At 38.3% G+C, this 24,558-nt stretch overlaps 3 protein-coding genes across 3 annotated transcripts; all 3 read right to left on the bottom strand.

Moving 5' to 3' along the window:
- Window positions 1–22: 22 nt before the first annotated feature.
- LOC117617080 (phospholipase D gamma 1-like) lies at window positions 23–7,538 on the bottom strand. The gene is made up of 10 exons (XM_034346330.1): window positions 5,358–7,538; window positions 4,857–4,973; window positions 3,985–4,179; window positions 3,315–3,566; window positions 3,056–3,124; window positions 2,819–2,966; window positions 1,975–2,123; window positions 1,194–1,370; window positions 846–1,043; window positions 23–395 (listed from the first exon to the last, which is right to left on the bottom strand). The coding sequence occupies exons 1-10, from the start codon at window positions 7,026–7,028 to the stop codon at window positions 102–104; spliced, it is 3,270 nt and encodes a 1,089-aa protein (XP_034202221.1). The 5' UTR covers window positions 7,029–7,538; the 3' UTR covers window positions 23–101.
- Window positions 7,539–9,330: 1,792 nt separating this feature from the next.
- Window positions 9,331–12,418, bottom strand: LOC117617136 (subtilisin-like protease SBT1.1). The gene is made up of 2 exons (XM_034346406.1): window positions 12,327–12,418; window positions 9,331–11,834 (listed from the first exon to the last, which is right to left on the bottom strand). Exons 1-2 carry the CDS (start codon window positions 12,379–12,381, stop codon window positions 9,532–9,534), a joined length of 2,358 nt encoding a protein of 785 aa, XP_034202297.1. The 5' UTR covers window positions 12,382–12,418; the 3' UTR covers window positions 9,331–9,531.
- Window positions 12,419–13,421: 1,003 nt separating this feature from the next.
- Window positions 13,422–17,802, bottom strand: LOC117619230 (subtilisin-like protease SBT4.14). Its single transcript, XM_034349133.1, has 11 exons — window positions 17,640–17,802; window positions 17,427–17,521; window positions 17,218–17,315; window positions 16,971–17,114; window positions 16,737–16,842; window positions 15,633–16,146; window positions 15,297–15,394; window positions 14,963–15,187; window positions 14,771–14,879; window positions 14,466–14,679; window positions 13,422–14,129 (listed from the first exon to the last, which is right to left on the bottom strand). The coding sequence occupies exons 1-11, from the start codon at window positions 17,751–17,753 to the stop codon at window positions 13,591–13,593; spliced, it is 2,256 nt and encodes a 751-aa protein (XP_034205024.1). The 5' UTR covers window positions 17,754–17,802; the 3' UTR covers window positions 13,422–13,590.
- Between the last annotated feature and the right edge of the window lie 6,756 nt (window positions 17,803–24,558).

Below are 24,558 nucleotides of genomic sequence, written 5' to 3'. Positions count from 1 at the left end.
ATTTTTTTTAAAAAAAAAACACAAAAAAAAAAACACCAAAATTGTGCCGTCCGTAAATGAATTGTTCTCCCAAAACCCACAAACTGGATTTGATTTGCAGATCAAATGGTTAGGTTTTCTTGAATTCCAAGGAACGAACCAGTTATATTTCCTCCCACGTCAGGGAAATTCTCACTTCCAGGAAGGGAAGTCACTTTACCTTTTCGATCAACTTCAACTGGATACTTCAATAGATGACCCATAATCTCCGTTACCTCTTCAGCAGCAAATTGTTTCCAATTCATCTCACCCATTGATCTAATTCTCCTTACGCATTCAAGACTCTCCGGTTGTGTGAAGCAGTCCTCAATGGTTCCGGTGTGTTCTGCCCATAGCGACATTCTGTATCCATATATCTATGAAGCAAACAATCCCAACATGAAGTCAGATATCATATATTAAGTTAATTTGAAACCGCCGAAAACAACTAAATGGTTAAGCATTGGATTAAACGACATATATTCTTTCATGACATTTTAGAATTTGTATCACATATTAAATGCTTTTGGCCACATCAATAAAAAGTGATGATTCCAGGAATCAAATTTAAAGTTGCCGTTATACTTAGTGATCTATTCCACTCTAACGATTTTATTAATGCCTCGAAATGCTGAGGAAAACAATCGAGAAGGCTTAGTTCTGGCACCTAGTCCTCAATCCTATGGTACTTATGACTTTAGAATATTCTTCACCATTATTCATGCTTCAATTAAATAAAGTTCAAGTGGAAAACATACATTCATCAGTATGTCCTTTTATATAGATAATAATAACTCAAAAACTAACAATACTAGTTATATGGTTACCTGTCCATGAGGGCTAGAATGTTTTCTTGCCCAGGTATGATGAGGTTGATAGGACCCCATTGCAATTTCAGTGTCTCTTGTTCCTTCCATAGATCGCTGGTTGATGTTTGCAGACCCCACTATTACATACTCGTCATCAACTATCATGCCTTTCGAATGAACATAAATCATAAATCGCCGGCTCTTTTGACTAAGTGCCTAGAAACATGAGATACAGCAGATATATAGGTAAATTTGTGGTACAACAGATACAAGGACAAATGGTAATTTCAACCACAAAACATCAGAAATGTTTCAACTCTCTTTTTCTCTAAATGGCGCATTTTTTAAAAGATAAAAGATATATACCTGAGGAGTGTTTGCTGCAGTAGGACTTCCAGAGACTGATGTGTCATTTCCATCTATAGCCTCACGATTGCCAAGACAGAAGAAGTTTAAATAGTCCTGGGGGGAGAATGCACCTTCCAGCCCAACTTCCCCTAAAGCCTTGTAAATCGTCTCATACATCATTTGCATTGTCTTGTGCTGAAACAATCAATAAAAGATCCCAGAAAAACACCATTTAGAACTCAGCCAATACAGAGTCTGTATGAAACCATCCAGCATTGAATTTAATTATTCCAGGAAAATTTTATCTTACAATCCGCCTTCCTTTCTCTCCCTCCCCTTTTAACAACAGTTTTAAACAACAATATAAGCGAAAACCAATGTGACAAACCAAAGCCTCCTCTAAAAGGTCTAGCTCAGTTGACATTTAGATTCCTGGGTCTTACTTAACTACCTCCACAATGTAGAACTCAGGGGTATCACAAATTTCCCCACTTTAACCGCTAATGTCCTTGCTAGAAGAGAAATCACAAATCTACCAATAAGCAATCCTTTTCAATGTGGCAGGGAATCATTTACCTACCGTTGCTCAAGAGGCTATCACACCTCAGTTCTTTCAGATTTCACATATAACAGAGACTTTTTCATATTAAATAATCCAATTTGTATGTTAAAATCTATATATATATATATATACTGAGTCACATGTTTCTAATTACAGAAATTCTGGAATAAGCATTAATTTTTTTGAATTCTTGACTAAACAAAGGGTTCAATTACCAAGTTAATAATTAAGGCTTACCTGCCAAAAAAGAATTCTTTGTGTTGCTGCACCTGTTGGAACACCCTCTGGCCACATTGGAATGACGATATATGCAGCAAATCTCTCATTTGCTCGGATCTTACTAGCAATCTTAAGGGCAATTTCCATAGGAATCAAATTATTAGCGCCTGCATAAAAATTTAAAAAGTTACTAAGACCAAGTCTGACCATGATTCTGGATTCCATATATAAAGTTAACATTGACAATATAAGGTATTTTAGTTCTTAGGTGGCCAGGTGGCAAAATTTATACTTGGTGAAACCCCCCACACCTGCTTTACCATTAACGATTCTGCCAAATGATACCCAAACAAAAACCAAAAAACCTTGCCATAATAGATGGCGGAGATTTGGGGACATGGCAGACAAAGAGTGTGCATTTTGATACTCCATCAAATGAGTCCAACAAAATTCCAATGCTAGCTGTCATTCCATTTAATTATTTACAACAGTGGCTATTTATGTAAAATTTTGCTCTTATATACAGGTCCAATTCAAGCCCTAGATGATTTGTTTTCATGGACCAAATGTTCTGCAATTCCAATTCTAAATGTTACTCCATGTACTTGTTTAAAAAAGTGACTAGTTAAAAGTAATATTGTAGCTCTTATATGCAGGTTGAGTTCATGAAGCTTTTTTTTGTGGACCTAACTTTTTGAGACAGTGTGAGTGCTTCCATATTCAACTCTATACATCTGTGAAACTGATGTTCATCTGTAATTTTGTGTTGACTGAAAAGGTGACTAAAAATGCAATCCTAAAAAGCAGCACATTTTACCCATTTATATCTATCCATATCTCTACATATGAAAATGTTCCTCACCTAAGTCTTTATACGAACTCCAACTGTATGAGGACCCAATGAAGTACTGATTCTCTATATAAATGAAATGCTGGGCAGCACGGATGGCCTTCACGTAGGCTGTATGTATGCTCATGTCAATCAGCACATTTTTTCCACACACCAAGTTCTGTTACAATACATCATTAATCATCAGTCCAAATGTCAACCTCCAAAAGATCACAGAAAAGAGAAAACTGTCAGTAAATGTCCCTTCACCTTGCTTGTTGCTTCTTTTGGATCCTTTGGGAAACCTTTAACAGAATTTGAGTCAATTGAACGAAAAATCTGCATGGTGAAACACCAGAGAGAGAACATTTTCATTTGTAAGTGCACAAATATATGCCAACTAATTTCAATAGTTACTCTTTTTCTTTTGCCTTGGAAAATTCGAATACAGGATCTACTCAGTCCCACCCCTTTACCTGTCGATACAAGTTTCAGGGGCAACCTCAATAATCAGTTACAACCATATTACCTGAACATGCCAAGTTTCAGGATCGTTGTCACTAGTGGAAGCAGCATGGGATGCTCCAATGATGTCTGGAATCCTTTCTAGCTTGAGCAGAGCATCACCATATCCAATTTTTTTCAGTTTTTTCATCCCATGTGGTTTTGAAGCCTTTAGCCAGCGCTCTTCAAAGTTTGTCAAAACATCATACGCTGCTGGCCCATCAAGTCTAGAGTGCAAGTCATGCCATGGCTCTCTTGGACAACCAACAGTGCTACCCTTTGAAGAGATAAAACCATATAGATAAATAGCAGAGAACAACTCGTAAATTGATGAGTGATAACTAGACTCTGTAAACTGGGGAAAAAAAAAACTTAATTTGATGACAATGATTGTGAAGTTATCATGCAAATCTCATTGAGAACAATTGTTTTGTAAATACAAATTTGAAGTATTGAAGATTTTATGTGGTATAAGTTTAAAAAAATATATATATTATCTGGGTCCCCTATGAACTAAATTTCTGCCTCCATCAATGAGTCAACTATGGTGGACACATAAGGTTCAAATTTGAGCTATAAGCTACTTCTTTTTTTGGCATGGAGTTCCAATAAATGAAAATTGGAGTTCCAATAAATGAAAAGTTACAACTTAACTATACAGCTATGCAATTACAAAGAGAAGGTCTCATAATTACCGTGTATGTTGGGTTGTGATAGTCATCTTTATGCACTGTTTGTAACGTCCTAAATAGAGGGTGATGTGGAGTATCATACCGACCATCACATAAGTCAAGTCCCCCAACAAATGCTACGATTTTCCTCCTACTATTACCAGCATCAGTGTCCACTATTACAGTTTTCTGATGGTGAGTATAGATCGTCCCAACTTCCTGGAAAATATAGAAGCAATTCAATGCAAAACATTACAAAAAAAAGACAAAAATTACAAGAATTTAATGGTATAACATGAAGACAAATACATGAAAAGTGGTTATATCAGCTAACCCTCAATCCAAGCTAATTGAGGTCAGCAAAACAGCTGTACAACGGCTATTACAAAATAAAAGTGTTTAGACAATCCCAATCGATCTGTGTTTCACTTGCATTGTTAAATTATAAGATTCTCTTATAAGCACCTGAGAGGAAGGAAAGCCTAAGAAGGTTTCAGAAAATTTATTGTCTTTATGACCTGTATTTCAATTTTTTGTCCTCTGTAAAGAAAGTGTAGAAGAATTATCTCGTGCAATACTTTCCTGTGACTTCATTTTTTTGAAAAACAATTGTGAAGTTAAGCATTAAACTGTTTAGTTTGCAACTAATAGACCAAGGCTTTAGATATATACTGACGTTTCTCAAAACTGCTATAAGCTGTGAATGCTTACGAAATTTCCAAAACTTAGTAAAACTGTAAAGCCTATGGAGATCTAGAAAATCAACTGCCTTAAAAATTACATCAAGTTCAGAAAATAATAGGACCACGAAAATACGAACAGAATTAGATGCACAATATTAAGTAATGAAAAATGGCAACATAGCAATATCCAGAAAATGCTTGATTATTCCTAACCCTTTGCTTGACCCAGCTATGTCGTTTTCCCGCAGTGCGGGGACAAAGTAACACTTGCACTGAAGAGTGCTTGAAAAATCGCCGAATTTCTTCATCATGGGTTTGCATGATTCCATCCTGCAACAAAAAAATTGTTATGTTCAATTGGAAAATACATACAACAAAGGTTTCCGGTTAGAATTTAAAAGGGAAAATAATGTGTAAAACAATTCAACAAAAGGATTATATCACTGACTCTATCAACAACGTCAGTTTCCCTAATCTAAACCAATGTATCATGATAGCCAAATTCTGGCATTCATTTATCTTGTGATTCAATAGTCATTTGCAATTACGCTTTTTGTGATGTGACATAAACTAAGTAAATGGACTTGCATCCAAGAATTTCACAAGATGAGTTATATATTACAAAGATAAAGAAAACAAAACGACTGAACTTTTAGAACCACAATCCCTTGATAGAATACCATTCCAAAATACGACAATTCGAAGAATACTTACTGTTTTATAACCCAAAATGCTTCTTGAAGTAGGGTCATCCCAAACAAGTAACAGCACTCTCACTCCTTCCTGGGACTTGGACCTCAGAAGATCCCCTATGGTGCAATTTGACGCACCAGTAACATCCCGAACTAATCTAACATTGTGCCAAACTGACCACCCAGCAATGTAAATTAAACGCCGGGCCTGACGTATTGCATCGAAAATGTCATGCCAACACCTCCCATGCACATATGGCATCCCCCCATCTAATATCAAGTTCGGAAGGCATCCATCTGGGACATGGGCATCTTGATAAAGAGTTACTTTCCCACCTGTCCTAAGAGGAAAATATGTGCCAGGAACCCCAAAATAATCAGGGCCTGCCCCCACTCCATTATGGTAAACGCTCAATTTCTCAATTGGAATGTACTGAATTGAAAGTCTTAGGACAGCTCCAGCTTTACATTGCTTCCCACTAGTATTCAAGATCGGATAAACTCCCTCAACTCTTGCTCCCGAGTAAATCTGTTCGACTGGAATTGCCACAACTCCAATAAGCTGAGACCCCACAAGATCACTATCTTTAACAACAAAGTGCACTTCAGCAGCATTATGTGCTACTGGAACATTGAAATGTTGTGTCCAAACAGGAAATTCAGAATTGCTAATCACATATGTCCTCCCAATTACAGCATTTGAAACTGAAATTGACACGTATGGATCACTAGTAATCTTACGGCTTGACTGCCCATCAGTTTTGCTGCTTCCACTCCCTGGTAACCTCAAAAACATATCTCCCAAAGTCTTGTGGAACATGTCCATATTCGGAAGGTTTCTCGCTTCATATACCCAAATGTCCAAATTCCCATGTAAAAGCAAGACCTTCAAGGAACCTTTATTCTGCAATGGAATAATCTGCAAACTCTGGCTATGTTGTGACCCATTAAACGAACTTGAATGGGTATAAGCAGAATGACTCGGTGATTCAATCTGACCTGAATAAGACATCTCCCAACTACTGGAAAATGAGCTATTAGGATACGCATACAACTCCCCCTGAGTATCATACCTTGCACTACTGGGAGTTGAAGTTGCCAATTCTTGCACTAAAGGTGATGGGGGTGCAGAGGGATCCAAAGATTGATTGTCAGACAAATGCACATTACTCAAAAGCTGATCCAAGGGCGGGTAAGCAGAAGAGTGAGGAGGCACGAGTTCTGCACCATTATCATGAAATGAAGCCCCCCCAATTCCTACTGGACAGCTATCATGCCGTTGATGATTCGAGAACCTACTGGGACGCAGAGGGGGTTGATGCGGGCTTTCAGGCGGCGGGTAAGCCTCAGACTGTTGGTAGTGGTAATGGGAAGCACCATACTTGAAACTGCTATGCTGCTGAATGGATGGCAGAGGACCACTATGGGAAATTGGACGAGCCGGGGGGTATGGATATGGATAGGGAGGCTGGTTATAGTCTAAAGGCCCTGAATGGGGGGAGGATGAAGAAGGTGATGGAGGATATGCATAAGGGTAAGGATATGAAGGATTGTACGGTGGGTATGGATATGGAGCAGGTTGATATTGATCTGGAGGTGGAGGAGGGTATTGAGAAGGAGGCTGGTGAGGGTAAGGGTAAGAATTCTGGTATGGGTATGGGTATGGGTATTGTGAAGAACCATTATTATCCATTGCACAATTCAGGTTCTTAGCTTCTTATTGGCAGAAAATGAACAAAAACTTGTTATGAAATATCAAAAAGGCATGAACTTGATATCTAATGGGTTTTCAAGGAAATTTCTATAATACATATATTCTGCTTTGAACTTGAAATCTAAGGGTTAAAAGTATGAAGGGTTTACAATTGGGACTTAAAAAAATGAATCTTTTACAGAAGGTGAACAGGATACACCAAGAGATCAAAAGGGTTTTTGATTCCTAGTGAGAGTATATATTATGTGCAACAAGAGAAGAAGCTCAATAGAATTATATATTTTATATAACAATTAGAAGATCCCAAAAAGTAGAGAGCTTTAGCATTCCAGAAAGAGAAAACCCAGATGGAGGTTTACCTTATTGGGGTTGATATACAGGGAGATTGAAAGAATGTATTAGAACATTCAAAGAAATGCAGACCAAGAAGAAGGAAGGAAAACGAGCTGGACTTTTAGATCAACATCTTCATGATTCTACCTTCGTGTTTGACAACGTGTGCAGTGCCCAAATTTCCAGTTTCAGCCCGTTGCCGTCCACGTGGAGCATTCTGACTGGCTGAAGACTAGGACCCATGGGCCACCTCAGCATCATGCTTTGCCTATTTAATTTTTTCCTCAAACTTTCGTTTTTATTTTATTTTATTTATTTATTTTTCGGATGAAACATAGATAAGACAAAACAGTAGAAATGGCCAACAAATGGACGTTTCTTGTTGACGTGTGTCTTAAGAACTTCGAGAAGTAAGAAATTAAATGAAAATTGAAAATAACGCGTTACTTACTTTCCCTAAGGAAAGGGAAAGAAGCGCTTTAAAAAGCAAAAATAATAAAACGTGAAAAGATTTAAATTTGGACACAATCTAAGGGATTGGGTATTTAATGAGTTATATTTGACAGAAATGTTGGAACCAATTGAAGTGAATCTCCTCCCGCTTTGGAATTCACATTGAATGCAAATACAATCTAATTTAATTATCGAATAATTATAGTACAGTAATGTTGGTATACTATAACTTGTTTACGTGTTATAATATATGTGAATAATAGTCGATATTGTACTCTAAGAGTAAGTAATCCGCGTTCCATACTATGTTCCAAAGTCAGTCTAGGCCATAGTTTGATTGATACACAAAATTGGTGAGTGCTTCTTAATTAATTAATTGAAAGTTTAGATGGTGATATTGACTTTGAAATTTCATTGTTTTGTGTGTTTTTTTATTTATTCTATAAACAAGGTTTGGCAATTTAAGATGTGAAGAAATAGTATTGCAACATGCCCAATTGGAGTCATTTTGGCAACAGAAAGATCTTCAGAGTGATCAACTCTTCCAAGTAATTGGGCATATCATATGTTATGCTATGAGACTATGCATGTGATGTGCATGGGGCATCATATATGCTTTCACCTAACTTCCTTGCTTCATTTTCTTTTATTTCAGAATGACTTTTTCTTTTCAAAATCAAGCATATGATCGGCCTCTGCAGAGACACATAATTGGACAAACAGAGGAGCAGATAAGGTTTGTTGTGGAAAATGCTGCTAGGTGGGGTTGGGGGGTTTTGTCAACTAAGTTTAGGTCGCACATGAGTTTCAATGTATGAAATTTAAGACTTTGCATTTGACTAAAATTCAGTTGTGATAGACATGATTAAAATAGTATGGATAATCAAGATAAATCTGTCTGTAAATTAGAAAAGTAAATCTTGTGTATTATAAGTGATCTTCTGTAAAAGTGTATTGTAAGAGTAATATAAACTTGTCTTACAATGTAAGATTTTTGTGTGTATTCAATCCTATAGGAAAAGTTGTAAATGTGGATTAGGCCAGTTAATAGGCAGTGTGTTCGTCCCCTTACACTTGAGTTTTGTGTAACTTTTAAGGATAGCCCGGGTTAGTGACTGGTCTTATTCTCATTCTCATTGTTCTTTCAAGTCCAATTATCAATTGCCACAACAACGTAATCACAAAGAGACAAGAGAAACTCTTAATATAGAGTAATGCTACATGTATCACATTCACTAATCATGTCATTGCCATGTCGTAGGTGGGTCTTATAGTTATTATGTTGAAAATGTGACAGGGAATTCGATAACAAATATAGTTTAATACGTTTTAACAAAACAAATATTTAATGATAAATTTGCATGAACCTGATGCCAGGTAAAACTGGCGCAGCAATGGCCTGGGGTGGCTTCTTCTAACACCCAAGTAGATTTGAAAATTCTTATTGATAATTTTTGGTTAATCACATAAATTAGTAGTTTTTCCCATAGACTTTTCTTCATCATATTTTATGGCAGGTGAAATTACATGCTCTCTCTAGCATAATATCCAGCTTAACTGGCAATTCCTGGTAACATTTTATGGCAGTTAAAATTACATACTTCTGTGCTATCCATCATTTAGTCCTAAACTTGAGGTTTTATAGTGATTTAGCCCCAAAACTTATTATAGCTTTGACCAGAAAATAAAAAACTTATTACAGCCAAGTTACTGCTATGGGACTTCCAACTCTATATTTCCCTGACACCCAAGTTAGGGTTCCAAAGGATGAATTGGTCAAAGTTGGTCCTCCCAATGCAACAAAACTGACTTTGTAGCTCAGTTTTTCACCCATCTTCTTAAACCCCAAGCTCCTAGGCTCAACAGTTACTGATACTCCTGTAGGTTCTTTCACCTGCACTGCATAAGTGCTAGGAATTTTACCAACATTTTTCACTGTCCTCTTGTATGTAACACTCATATTCCTTGCATCTTTGCTGAAAAGCACAGAGAATGAAGGGTAATTCAAGTCACCAGGCTGAAGAACTGCATTTTTTGGACAAGTAAAATTAACCCCACTGGAAAAAAGAGCTATTTGGGAAGAGTTATAACTCAAGCTACACAAATAAAACAGGTAGTCTTCAGCGGTAATGTCGTAAACTAGGCCTGGATCAGCAGCATTTTCTGGGTCAACATGCCCTGAACCAAAGGCAAAAGGGGTAGCTGATTTTGAAGTACTAGTTGAGCCAATATCAGCAATTGGGGCCCCTTTGTTGTTTAGTGTGTAAGCTGTGGTCATTAGTGCAGATTTGATTGCTGCAGGAGACCAATCTCTATGCACTGACTTGAGAAGAGAGGCTAAGCCACTCACATGGGGGCAAGACATTGAAGTGCCTGAGATTATGTTAAACAGAACACTTCTGTTATCACTTTCAAGCATGCTTGGGCTGATATTGGGTGGCCAAGCAGCCAAAATGTCCACACCTGGTGCAGTCACATCAGGCTTGATCACGTCCGGTCCAGCAGAATTTGGCCCTCTAGATGAAAGGGCTGCCATCACAGGCGCAGTGTTGCCGTAGACTGTGCCTTGGAACACAATCAAAGCTGAGGGTTTCTTTGCTGAGCCTACGTATTTTCGGATGGCTTTAGCAGCAGAAGCTCCAAGAGAAGTGGCCGGCAGAATATGAGCGTCAGCAAGAAGTTCTTCACCTTCATCTTCACTGTTCAGTAGAAGCATTCCAGCTCCCCCTGCCTTCTTCACTTTCTCTCCAACTCCAGTTCGCGAATATATTCCTCCCTCACAAACCACAATCTTTCCTTTTACAAGCTTCTTGACCAGTGAACCTTCAAAGCAATACTCAGCTCCTTGGCTACCTGCAGTTCTGTTATACACAAGTGGCAATTGTTTAGTTTTCTTACCAGAATATAGAGATGACCCTTCAAAAATTTGTCCATCCCCAAGTTTCACTGCTGTTGGAAAGCTTCTGTCACTATAGCTAGCTGCAACAGTCATAATCCAAGGTGCGGCATTACTAACACTTGACCTAGAAGGGCCTGAGTTACCGGCTGAGCACGACACAGAAACTCCATGTTGGATTGCCCCAAATGAAGCTATAGCAATATTGTCTTTGTAATAAGGCTTAGAAACACCTCCCAATGAGAGTGACAAAATGTCTACCCCATCTGCAACAGCACTCTCAATAGCAGCCATTACATCAGAGTTAGCGCATCCCAATGTCCAGCAGGCCTTATAGGCTGCAATTCTTGCAGTATACTTCATTCCACTGGCTGAGCCCTTGGCCAAGCCAAATAAGCTGGCTTGATTCACAAAGTTACCAGCTGCAGTGGAAGCAGTATGAGTTCCATGCCCATTCGAGTCACGAGGGGATCGATAGTCCACTGTTTCATTGACTCTGCCAACAATGGCCTCATACCCTTGGACAAAAGCTCTTGCACCAATAAGCTTTTTGTTGCAATTTGAAAATGAGAACCTTGTGCCTTCTTCACAAGTGCCTTTCCAGCGAGAGGGTACCTGGGACATACCTGAGTCCTGGAAGCTTACATGTTCTGGCCAGATTCCTGTGTCAACAAGGCCAACAATTACATCCGAGGCCGAGTTGGAAGCGCTCCAAAGTCCCTTGCCATTTTGTAAGCCAAGGAACTGAGGAGTATGTGTGGTATGGAGACTTAGCAGCTCATCAGGTGTGGCAAAGAGGAAACCGTCAACTTGGTTCAAGGATTTGAGTTGATTGGTTGACAGCTTTGCTGCAAAACCTGATATAGCAGTTTCATATATGTAAAGGAGCTGAGGAGTTGGTGTTTTGTTTTCTTCTTCTTCTTCTTGAGATGAGAGTTTGGTTATGGAATCAATCACTGCTTGGTAGTATTGTTGATGATCTGAGTCTGTGATTTTGGTCTTGTCCATGTGAATTATGTATGTCTGTTCTTCCATTAAAGCAATTTTAGTTGTAGCCATGATGACCAAGAAGAACAAGAATGTTCTAATGATGATCATGGTGGCTGTCAAAGACAAAAAGGATAAGTCAACAAATAATAAGGAAGTAAAGCAAGGGACAACACTTAAAACATGTCAACTAATGAGTCACCATTAATAATACATGAGAAATTCTACTCTTGGTGCTAATTGAAAACAGGACTCATACGAAAAACTCAAGTTATAACTTAGATAGATGGGGCTAGCTAGAGGGATTAGTTTGAAGTAACAATTACTTGTGATGAAGATATACAGGTGATGAGTAAGTTGAAAAGCTATTTGAGACTCCAAAATAAGGAAAGAAAACAGAAAGATAAACCAAAAGAACAGTTCCCAATCGCAGCAAGCCTAAACGTTTCATGCTCGATCTCTTTAACATTTTGATCTAAGCAAAAATTAGAAGAAAAATTCCAACTTTTACTCAGCTAATGTGGCTTGAAAATGTGATCCCTCTAACGTTTACTTGAGTGATACAAGGAGAGAGTCAGACAGAGTCAAAGAGATGTTCAGATAGATACCTCTACTTGCTTCAACAAAGAGAAGGAGTCTGTGTGTAATGAAGATTTCCAACATAAAAACAAAGAGATTCTTTATATAGGAAAGAAAAAGAATAAGCGTGACTTCAAGTTGACAATTTGAGCTCTTCCCACTTATTATTGCATAGTAGCCTACCATACAACAAGAAGCGTGCCCACTTTCTCTTTCCTCCAGAGTGCACGCCTTCAATTGGACCAAAACTAGACAGATGGCTGAACAAATGGCTTCTGGAATATATCACTTCTCCATATAATCACTTTAAGTCGATTTTAAGTGATTTCTTCCTAGAAATCACTTTAAATGATTATATGGAGAAGCACCTTCCACGTGCTTCTCCCCAAAAGTGATTTTGGCCTATCCAGAATCACTCTCAAAAGAGCCCTAAGTTAGCCCTTAAACAAAAAAAATCAGAAAATCATAAGAAATACAGGACCATTGCCTGAAACAAGTGACTATCAACTTGCTATAGCAGTTTGATTGTGAGATTTTATATTAGAACTATGCTGGGACTTCAACTTGCTTCAGTTTCTTCACTTCAAAAAACATATATGTTTGATTTAGCATAACCAAATAAAATAGAGAACATACTAAAATGCAGGAGAAATATCTACCAAAAGGAAGTGGCTTGCAGCCTGGCATTATGGTCCCTTGAAAAAAGAGAGATGTTTGTTGGTTGTGGGTGTGACATCATTGGTATGGGGTGGTGCATTTATTAGTCCTCCTTCTCAATGGAACTGGTGCATGCTGGTAAATTGATTTTAAATCCACCTTCGGGAAAATTAATTTAGAAAATGTGAGACCACAAATTAATTTTAAATCGCTCCGTTTGAATTCCTTGAGCATTCAGCGCATGGCCTTATCACCAAAGTCTTCCTTTGAGTCCAATTCAAGGTACCGACTACATGAAATGAAATGAAAGTTGATTGAAATTGAATGCACTTAACACACATGACATTACATGTACCGACTTCATCTCTCAAGGGTTTGCTACATTTTGGTTCCTTCGGTTCTGATCAATTTTCAAGAAATTAGTTGTACTGAGTACGAGTTCGAGTTACATGAACAAATGTGGAGGACGAAGTTTTTATTTGTTTCAATTTCTATTTGTATTTCTTTTTTCTTTACATTCAATACATTGGAGAGAGCATGTGAGAATGCAAATATAGTTCACTCTTGTTCATTGTTCATGGACTTAGTCCTTCATTGATTTCCTATACTAGGTAACTTCAAGTTCAAGTAACATCCTCATGGACTGTGAATGACAATGGGGCTCCTCACCGTGTAACGAGAGCTTTTCCATCCGAGGGAGCCAGATATCGTTCGCATACTAGGCATTGGGTTCGCCTTTACCACAACTTGGAAGGTCCTCTTTTCCAAAGTGGTGGAGAAAGACAAGCTCATGGGCTTAACAATGATTTCAACTCCTTTTGGTGCTCTGATGGTGGCATTGTAGGTGGATTTAGCAGGACCCACATTGGTGACAGTTCTTCTGAAAACACCTACTGTTGGTTGTTTGCTGCTTTTCAAGCTGAGCTGCATGGTGGGATAGTTGAGAGCATCATAGCCTTGTCCAGGCAGCAATGAGGAACAGTTTACGGACTTTGAGCCCACTAAAGGGGCTAATGAGGACCCTTTATAGCCTTCATGGCAGAGGAACTGAATGTAGGACAATGTCCCATCCATGTCATAGACTAAGCCTGGGTTTACAGCTTTAGTTGGGTTCACTTGGCCAACACCATAGGACAATTCTGCATCGCTGTTCCCCCTCTGGCTCATTGGTTTCGCTTGACAAAGATTTCAACATTTTAATCAGAGTGTAAAACCATGACAAAAGTAAGCAGCATGAACGAATTCGAGTACTATGAGTAAGGGCATGTTCGGAAATCCTTCTTTACATATTCGCTAAAATCTCACATGTAAGGTGCTTTCTTAGGAAGCGCTTTCATAAAATTGTTCACTAAAATCTCACATGCTTCTTACATATTCACCTGAAACCGCTTCGTAAGAAAGCATCTATCATGTGCTTCTCCAGAAAGCAGTTAAGGTGTTCTGGCACTATCAAAAGCACTCCCAAGCATAAGTCTTCCTAAGATGAACCGTAAAACGAATTTATTTCATACCTGTGGTCAAGATGGCAGATCTGAGTGCAGCTGGTGACCAATGAGGGTGGAAGGACTTTACATATGCTACTACTCCAGCAACATGGGGGCATGACATGGAAGTTCCAGACATTAATGTAAATTCTGAATATTGTGTGTCACCTTCCAACCCAGTGAGTGACTTTCTTAGAGTGTAAGATGCCAAAATGTCAACCCCAGGTGCTGCAATATCAGGCTGCACCATATATATGGCATAAAAAAGAGGTTCAGTTTCTAGCTGATCTTAGTTATATGGATTATAAGAAAATCAATGATTAAGACTAGACCTTGAGGATGCGTTCTGATCCTGGATTCGGACCACGGGACGAGAACGAAGCGATAAACGGAGCACGTTTTTTTGCTTCTTGAGACTTGGATATCACTGCTGATGGTGATCTACATGACAAAAGTTCTAAGCTGCTTATTTACTTTTGTAGAAATATCAAATAAATTGGCAAAAACTAAGCTGCTTATTTTACCTTGTTGAATGTATATACTCATCTATGATTTCTGCAATTGTATAATTGACCATGGTTCCTGGTGCCATGAATATTTGAGCAGCATCAAGAAGCTGATCATCTTCAATAATAGTGCCAACACCTCCAATTCCCTTAACAACAGAATCTGCACCCCAATTTTCCAGTTTGCAGAGAACAAGCTTTCCCTTTACCTTGTTAGGGTCTAATGAATCCTGAACACAGAACCTGGTATACATGGCCATCCAGAATTCTTATTTATTAAAATTTTTTTTTTTGGGTCAGCTTAATTTAACTTGTTATTCTTGACAGCTGATGAACAAAGACAAAGTGATACCTTGCACTCTCCTTGGTTTGAGAGTTTCGTGCTACATCAACCCCACTAACAAGAGGGTATAAGTTTTTCTTTGGATTGAATGTGTTCACTCCAATCCCCTGCATATTTCATACAAACACAATTAAACTTCACCATGTGACACATCCAGACTAAGTTTTATGGGTTTTTCGCAACCAAAAAAAAGCCAAAAATTTAGATGCCTACCAAAAGTAGCCTTTTTTTTCATCATAAACCCAACAAGATCAACTAGTTAAGCTAGTAATTAATTTGTGGGCAAAATAACCATGGTAGAGTTCAAAGTTTTACACCACTTATTAAGAAGAAATGCAAACTTACTGAGACGTCCTTTCCATTTCCCAGATGAACTTTACTAATGAACTGCCTATCAATGCCACTCGCTGCCACAGTCACAAACCATGGTGCATGGTTAACAACACTTCCCAAACTTGGTCCATCATTTCCAGCTGAGGCCACAGTGATGATGCCCTTCTTCATGGCATGAAATGCACCTATTGCTACACTGTCCCGAACATAATTTGCAACCCCTCCACTAATAGAAAATGATATAACATCGACACCGTCGTGTATGGCAGCATCATATGCAGCTAGGATGTCCATGTCTGTGCAGCCGGAGCTAGCCCAGCACACTTTGTACATGGCCACCCTAGCTGAGGGCACTGCACCTCTTGCAGTGCCCATGGCTAAGCCAAAGAGGCTGGCATTGGGAACTTGGTTGCCTGCTAAGGTTGATGAGGTATGAGTCCCATGACCATCCACATCTATAGGAGATAAGATGTCAGCTGGATCTGGATTTCCATCAAGCTTGAAGTACTTGGCACCTATGATCTTGCTTTAAGTGACCAAATGGTAAAATACATCATGGGTTAGGCCATTTTCAAACTATATGGTACAATCATAGTGTCCCAAAAGAGCTTTTTTTTTTTTTTTTTGAAAAAGAAAATACAGATACTCATAAAAAGTTTGAATCCTAAAATTTATGCAAATTATTATTCACTCATGCAATATGGCATTTTAAAAAGAAAAAGAATAGGTGTCAATATTGATGATCAAGTGAAAAACAAATCATGAAAAACGGCGCCTTGTGCCTTAATGAGAGGATTCAAAACATGTTTAAAAAGGCATTTTCAATTTAATTTTGAAAGGTAATATTCAAGAGAAAGGCCCTTATACATGGCAATAACTGAAAACAAATGCTCTCATTTTCTCTCTCTCCCTCTCACTTTTTTTTTTTTTTTTTTTTTTTGGGAGAAAAAAAAAAAGAAAACAGTAGATTGACAATTATGTAGGAAACGTGTTTCTGGTGTGGTGTATCAAATAACTTTCTGAGAAAACCTGAAAAGGGTATTTGCCAAAAACTTATGTAATTAGGAATATTTTCTCAAATGATTTTGTTGTCTACAATCTGTTGAAAAAATTTACTTGTTGCATCCTGAGAAATTAGCAAAGTGGCCACAAGTTCCTTTCCATTTTGCTGGTGGAGGACCAAAGCCGTCGCCCTTAAAGCTTTTGGACTCAGGAGTAATTCCTAACAACATGAACAGCCAGATTATATACACAGCAAGACAAATCAATGTATATATAAGTTTTGTTAACATCAGTTATAGTTTAAGAAATGGTAAGAAAGAAAGAAAAAAAAAACACTAATTTTTCAACCTGTATCAAAGAGACCAACAATTATGTCACGTTCAAGCTTTAAATTTCTTCTAGCTTTTAATGGTAACCCAATGAAGTCCCATGATTTTGTTGTGTGCAGCTTGTGATACCTATTCGGAAGCACGGAAAGAACTTCGTCCATTCCTATACATTCACGACGCATAACATGCGAGATTGTTAATCTGAGAACCATTGATTAAGTAGATTATTGTTTGAATGTTTGGTCCAAATTCAGTCACAGACATACCCGATAATCTTTCGGCTTCATCACTAGAAAGCTTAGCAGCAAATGCATTGAAGCTCTTTGTGTAGCTGTAAACCATGGACTCTTCAGCCTCAACATAGCTGCAAAACTTGAACATGTATGTAAAAAAGAATGCCAACATATAATTTCATGTATATTAATATAGTTCAATGTTTTTTTACATATGTGCATGAGAGAAAGTGTCCACCAACCTTTCTTTCACAGATGAGAGGATATCCATATGTGTTTGGGCTGCTTCGGAGTCCTCATTCACAGCATGATCTCCCAAGTATACAATGTAAAACTTCTGTTCAATATTTCATAATTACAGAAATGGCAAGTACATGCATGAGATCATAGAGCTAGAAATGCCAACAGAAAAAAAAGAAAAGGAACAAAGGAAATTAAGGCATTAGGGAGTGTACCTTTTGGTCATTTCCTTGAACACAAACAAGGCCTACTAAGATCAAATGAAGAAGAAGAAGAAGCAGCAGCCAATGATCAAGAGGAAGGGGAAAACTAATTTTCTTGCTCCACATGCTTGCAAGATTAGTATTGGGTCTGTAAGATCAACTTTTGTTTTGGTTTCTTGTGAAACCACCTAGGTTGTTATATATAACAACAAGAGGACCTCTTCTTGTTATATATAACAACCTAGGTGGTTTCACAAGAAACAAAAAAAAACAAGAAAATATCAAAAGGTAAGAGCAAGAAGCTTGAACTTAACTTCTGACAGCCCTCATAGCTGAGGTTTTAATTGGTTGGGAAACCTTGAAAGTCAGTTAACAGAAGTTCAGGTTTGAATTCCGCTGAAGTCAGTGTCATGTCATGTATGGTCTGGGATTGCTTCTTTGTGAGAAACTTGCTGAAAATATATATGTCACTGCCCTCTTTGTTTTTGTTACACTTCACATTTTTTGGATGGGGTTATATATTAGTCCATGTGAATATATATATGGGTCAGGATCGGGGGAAACACAAAAAAAGACAAATTTTGACGCACTTTCTCAACCATTAGATAGTGAGTCGTCCAAAGATTATTGAATTTAGACTATGATATGTTGAATTGGAAAATCAAGAGTGATTGCAGAGATAAAAAAATTCTAAGTTGAATGAAAAGATCACTGTCAAATTTAGAGCATGAGTTGCTTGGAAACAAAGAGCCTATAAGTTTACAACCTTTTACTTGAATTCCAATTCAAGCAAAAAGGGCTCCCTGTAGCCACTGGTAGAAGTAAGGATGACTTATCAAATGGACTAATAAGGGTTTATTAACAACGACTGTTCAACTTACCAAATGGATTTGCTTATCTTAAAAAGGATTTACCTCAGACTAGGAAGAAGTCTAGTGTAATAAACTTCTAAACAAGCATCATTTGTAGACTGTTACTCTTAACTTGAGATATATGCATAGACAGAAGGAAAGGGTATGCTTAATTTGGACTATTCGTAAGCATAAATTGGGCATAGAGTTCTTTTTTCCCCTTTCCTTTTTGTTTTTGTTTTACAAAAAAATCCTTGAAGATATTCATCCTTCATGCAAACCACAATTTGACACACATACGGAACTGATTCATCCAAGCACAGAAAGAAACATTTATACACACATGTCAAACTATAATTGACATGGCCGGTCTTGAGATTTTGAAAGCCCTGTGCAAACCTTAAATTGGGGCCTCACATAAGCTAACACAAACTTACACCATTATGTAATACCATACAATAAATGGTTTTTTTTCTTCAAGTGATCAAAGTACCCCTACTCCCAAGGACAAAATTGAAATTTCACAAAAGAATTAAATTGGATTAAATCGATTACATTAGGTCAGAGATGTTACACCTTTTGAATAATCACCATGATTGTGACGATGAGTCTTTGTCATCATAGGTCATACTCAGATATTAAATACTTTTTAACACCTAATTTATTTTGTGTCAATATTCCAAGAACATCATTAATTCGATGCAATTATTTTGGTTGACTTAGTTGGATGCATTATTTTTGCGAAATTGAATATCTGAGCATAATTACTGACTAATTCATTGTGATCGGGTATTTATTATTTCAGTTTGTGGTTGTGAAAGTAGATGGGATATTGAATGTTGGTGTTGACATCGGACAAGCCTTTAACACAAGCAGGTTTTGAAGTCGAGTCCTGAATAGAAGTTGAGGCCCTACAAACCAACACAACTAGAAACGTCTTTGTGTCAACAATTTGCTCACTCTGTATATATATAACATTTGTTATACATATAGAGTGCTGCTATTTCCACTTACCTGTCCTATTTTCTCACCCACTATGTAAATTTGAAAAATTAAAATCCTACTTTTTCACCCACCATTATTCCTAAAATACCCAAACACCATCAACCCCAAGTTAAAAACAATTTATTTTTATCATCAATTAATATACCTGAATAAAGAAATTCCTATTAATAAGTGGTTTAAATGTTCCAGATCTCGAACCTAAAGTTTTGGACAGCAAATTCATGACAATTTATTTTTATCATCAATTAATATACCTGAATAAAGAAATTCCTATTAATAAGTGGTTTAAATGTTCCAAATCTCGAACCTAAAGTTTTGGACAGCAAATTCATGACAAAACTGGAGTTTGCTGCCTTGGACCTTTCCGGGGACAACTTTTTATCATGGGTCCCGGATGCCAAAATTCATCTACGAGCCAATGGCCTCGGACAAACAATTGTAGATGAGAATAATGCTTCGCCTGAAGAGAATGCGAAGGCCATGATCTTTCTTCGCCGCCACATCCATGAGGCGCTGAAAAGTGAATATGTGGTGGTTGATGAACCGTTGGTTCTGTGGAAAGCTCTAGGTGAAAGATACGATCACCAGAAGACGATGACTCTTCCAAGAGCTAGATACTAATGGACCCACTTGAGATTTCAAGATTACAAGTCAGTGTCCGAGTATAACTCTGCTATGCACAGAATTACCTCATTAATGAGGCTATGTGGAGAAAATATATCTGAGGAGGATATGCTCGAAAAAAACTCTGAGCACTTTTCATGCTTCAAATGTCCTCCTTCAACAGCAATACAGACATAGCAGTTTCAAGAAGTACTCGGAACTTGTATCTTGCCTCTTGTTAGCTGAGCAGAATAATGAGCTATTATTAAAGAATCACCAATCTCGCCTAACGGGCTCAGCGCCACTTCCTGAAATAAATGCTGCATCTCAGGAAGTGAATGCCACTTCATCTCGTGGTAATATCCACAAACGTGGGCGATGGGGCAAGCGTGGCCACTGGCAAGGAAATAGAAAAAAATCGTGGTGCTCGTTCAGAGGGTTTAGGTCCAAGGAGTGGTCCATCCACGAACGGCAAAAATGCATCCCGTAATAAGGGAAAGGCACAGATGAGCCATGTGCCTAGAAATGTTGAAAGCCCTTGTCACAGATGTGGTGCAAAGGGACATTGGGTGCGCACATGTCGTACGCCCAGGCATTTGGCTGATCTTTATCAAGCTTCACTTAAGAATAGGAAAGTGGAGATAAATTACATTGATCATGCTCCGCCAGCCATAGATGGCTCATCAGAAATATCACGTCAGCAAAACAAAACGCATCTAGATGTTTCTGATTTTGTTACTAAAAGAGGGAATGAAGGTTATGAGTCCGAATTAGATTAAATTCCTTAATGTACTATTTGTATTAGCTATACTATTTGTATTAGCTGAAGTGTTGTTTAAATTTCAATCCAATAAAAGTGGTAATGTTGTCTTCTTTATTGATTTCAGCTTATTTTACTTATTTGGTGGTATGGATGTAAATTATGGATGCCCTCAAAAAAAAGGCTATGGCAGAGATATTTGTCTCGCAGACAGCGCAACTACTCATACGATCCTTCAAGATCGGAAGTATTTCTCAAAATTAATGCTTACAAAAGCAAAGGTAACAACCATATCAGGTCCTGCAAATCTGATTGAAGGTTCAGGAAGAGCCCAAATTATGTTACCAAATGGAACAATACTGTCCATTCCAGATGCTTTGTATTCATCTAACTCCAGAAGGAATCTATTGAGTTTCAAAGATATACGTTTGAATGGCTACCATGTTGAAACAAAGAAAGAGGAAAACATGGAATATCTTTGTATTACCTCCAATGATACCCAAAAGCGTATACTGGAGAAGCTTTGTGAACTCTCATCAGGGTTGTATTACACAACCATACGGACAATTGAGGCACATAGTATCATGGACCAAGAGTCCACTTGCTCAAATGCTTTTAAGCTTTGGCATGACAGGTTGGGTCATCCTGGATCCACCATGATGCGCAGGATCATCACCAACTCTAAAGGACATCCCTTATTGACTAAACACATTATGTTATCAAGTGACATCTTTTGCCGAGCTTGTTCACAAGGGAAGTTGGTGATCAGACCATCACAACCAAAGGTTGATGTTGAGTCTCCATCATTTTTGCAGAGAATTCAAGGGGACATTTGTGGACCTATTCAACCCCCATGTGGACCATTTCGGTACTTTATGGTCTTGGTGGACGCATCTACCCGATGGTCACATGTTTGTCTTTTATCTACTCGTAATATGGCATTTGCTAGGCTTTTGGCTCAGATAATTAAATTACGAGCCCAATTCCCAGATTATCCCATTAAGTCAATCAGACTCGATAATGCTGGTGAATTTACATCTCAAACTTTTGATGACTACTGCATGTCACTAGGCATTGATATTGAACATCCTGTTCCCCATGTGCATACTCAAAATGGCTTTGCAGAAGCTTTAATTAAACGCCTTCAATTGATAGCACGCACTTTGCTAATGAAAACAAAGTTGCCAATTTCTGCTTGGGGATATGCCATTTTACATGCAGCATCACTTGTGCGATTGAGGCCTGTTGCCAACAATCAATGTTCTCCAATACAACTCGGATTGGGAAATCAACCAAACATTTCACATTTAAAAATTTTTGGGTGTGCGGTATATGTGCCTATTGCACCACCGCAACGAACTAAGATGGGCCCTCAACGCAGATTGGGAATTTATGTTGGTTTTGATTCACCATCTATCATCAAATACTTGGAACCCCTGACGGGTGATATTTTTACCGCACGATTTACGGATTGTGATTTTGATGAGACAATCTTCCCACCATTAGGGGGAGAAAAATCTGTGTCTAAAGAACAAGGCAAACTCATTCCTAAAAAACGACATGAATTATCATGGAATGTATCCACATTGTCTCATCTCGATCCTCATACTGCTCAATGCGAAAAAGAAGTGAGAAGGATCGTTCACCTCCAAAGTATTGCAAATCAGATGCCAGATGCATTTAATGATGCAGCAAAGGTGACAAAATCTCATATCCCAGCTGCAAATACACCTGCACGGATTGATGTCCATGATGGACAAAGCAATGTGCCAGCAAATGGTTCATCTGCTGCACGCCTAAAACGTGGCAGACCACTAGGCTCAAAGGATTCAGTCCCTCGAAAGAGGAAGTTGATGGACAAAATGAATCCAAATGAAATAAATAGAGAGCCCCCAATTCATAATTCAAATGCCCCTAAAGAGGGACAGGTACTTCTTGACAAGGAAAACGTCATTGGTGAGACAAGTGCACCTAAAGTGGCAACCGTACCTGAAAGTCAAGAAATCTCCATAAATTATACGTCCACTGATGAATTGTTGAGTAGAAATGAGATGATCATCGATGATATATTTGCATTCTCAGTGGCTGCTGAGATCATAAAAGATGATGATATTGAACCGTGCTCTATTAATGAATGTACACAGAGGCAAGATTGGCCTAAGTGGAAAGATGCAATCCAGGCAGAATTAAATTCTTTGGAAAAAAAGAGTGTTTTTGGACATATTATTCCAACTCCACCCAATGTGAACCCTGTAGGTTACAAGTGGGTATTTACAAGAAAGCGCAATGAGAAAAATGAGATCTCAAGGTATAAAGCGCGACTCGTTGCGCAAGGTTTTTCACAAAGGCCCGGAATTGATTATATGGAAACGTACTCTCCAGTAATGGACACAATTACATTCCGTTACCTAATAAGTTTGGCGGTTTCAGAAAAACTTGAAATGAGACTCATGGATGTCATTACCGCATATTTGTATGGAGAATTGGATACATATATATACATGAAAGTTCCAGAAGGATTCAGATTGCCTGAAGCAACCAGAAACAAACCACGGGACATGTTCTCAGTTAAATTGAGAAGATCATTATATGGGCTAAAACAATCTGGACGAATGTGGTACAATCGTCTCAGTAAGTATTTACCGAAGGAAGGATACACAAATGATCCTATTTGCCCATGTGTGTTTATTAAGAAATCAGAGTCTGGATTTGCGATAGTGGCAGTATATGTCGATGATATGAATCTAATTGGAACTTCTGAAGAGCTTCAAAGGACTATTAATTATCTCAAACGTGAGTTTGAGATGAAGGACCTTGGAAAGACAAAATATTGTCTTGGCTTGCAGATTGAGCACAATGCTAATGGAATTTTGGTGCATCAATCAACTTACACTGAGAAAGTATTGAAACGGTTTGGCATGGATAAAGCCCATCCACTTAGCACTCCAATGGTCGTTCGATCGCTTGACATTAAGAAAGACCCATATCGTCCAAAAGGGGATGATGAAATAGTCCTTGGTCCAGAAGTACCATATCTTAGTGCCATAGGTGCTTTATTGTACCTAGCACAATGTACCAGACCAGACATATCATTCTCAGTCAATTTGTTAGCAAGGTACAGTTCTGCTCCAACATAGCGACACTGGACCGGCATCAAACATGTTCTACGATACCTTCGTGGGACAACAGACATGGGGTTATTCTATTCCAGTGAATCGACCAACGCCCAGAGTATTATTGGTTATGCTGATGCATGATATCTCTCTGATCCACATCAAGGACGATCACAGACTGGATATGTATTTACATGTGGAGGAACTGCGATCTCATGGAGGTCAACAAAACAAACATTAGTGGCCACATCTTCCAATCACTCAGAAATACTTGCCCTCCATGAAGCCAGTCGTGAATGCGTTTGGTTAAGGTCGGTAATCCATCACATCCGAAGCACATGTGCCCTACCCTCAACAACAGACACTCCAACAATTCTGAATGAGGACAATGCAGCTTGTATTGCTCAGATCACAGGAGGGTATATCAAGGGTGACAGGACCAAGCACATATCACCAAAGTTTTTCTATACACATGAGCTCCAGAAGAGTCAGGAAATCAAAGTCAGACAATGAAATGTACATTCCAAAAGTTAGTGCATGGCATCGGATTACGACAACTCTGCAAGCAATCAAGTTGGAGCATGCAAAATCAGGGGGAG

The sequence above is a fragment of the Prunus dulcis genome, chromosome 2 (assembly GCF_902201215.1).
Source record: "Prunus dulcis chromosome 2, ALMONDv2, whole genome shotgun sequence".
Classification (NCBI taxonomy): Eukaryota; Viridiplantae; Streptophyta; class Magnoliopsida; order Rosales; family Rosaceae; genus Prunus; species Prunus dulcis.
This window is presented reverse-complemented; position numbering and strand designations above follow the sequence as displayed.

Coding starts and splice junctions, on each gene's coding strand:
- LOC117617080 (XM_034346330.1), bottom strand. CDS start 7,028: ATGGATAATAATGGTTCTTCACAATACCCATACCCATACCCATACCAG. Junction 1,044..1,193: donor CTGCAGCAAACACTCCTCAG/GTATATATCTTT, acceptor TCATGTTTCTAG/GCACTTAGTCAAAAGAGCCG. Junction 396..845: donor ATTCTAGCCCTCATGGACAG/GTAACCATATAA, acceptor TTTGCTTCATAG/ATATATGGATACAGAATGTC.
- LOC117617136 (XM_034346406.1), bottom strand. CDS start 12,381: ATGTTGGAAATCTTCATTACACACAGACTCCTTCTCTTTGTTGAAGCA. Junction 11,835..12,326: donor CTTTGTTGAAGCAAGTAGAG/GTATCTATCTGA, acceptor TGTCTTTGACAG/CCACCATGATCATCATTAGA.
- LOC117619230 (XM_034349133.1), bottom strand. CDS start 17,753: ATGTGGAGCAAGAAAATTAGTTTTCCCCTTCCTCTTGATCATTGGCTG. Junction 15,395..15,632: donor GAAATGGAAAGGACGTCTCA/GTAAGTTTGCAT, acceptor TGAAATATGCAG/GGGATTGGAGTGAACACATT. Junction 14,680..14,770: donor GATCAGAACGCATCCTCAAG/GTCTAGTCTTAA, acceptor TATATGGTGCAG/CCTGATATTGCAGCACCTGG.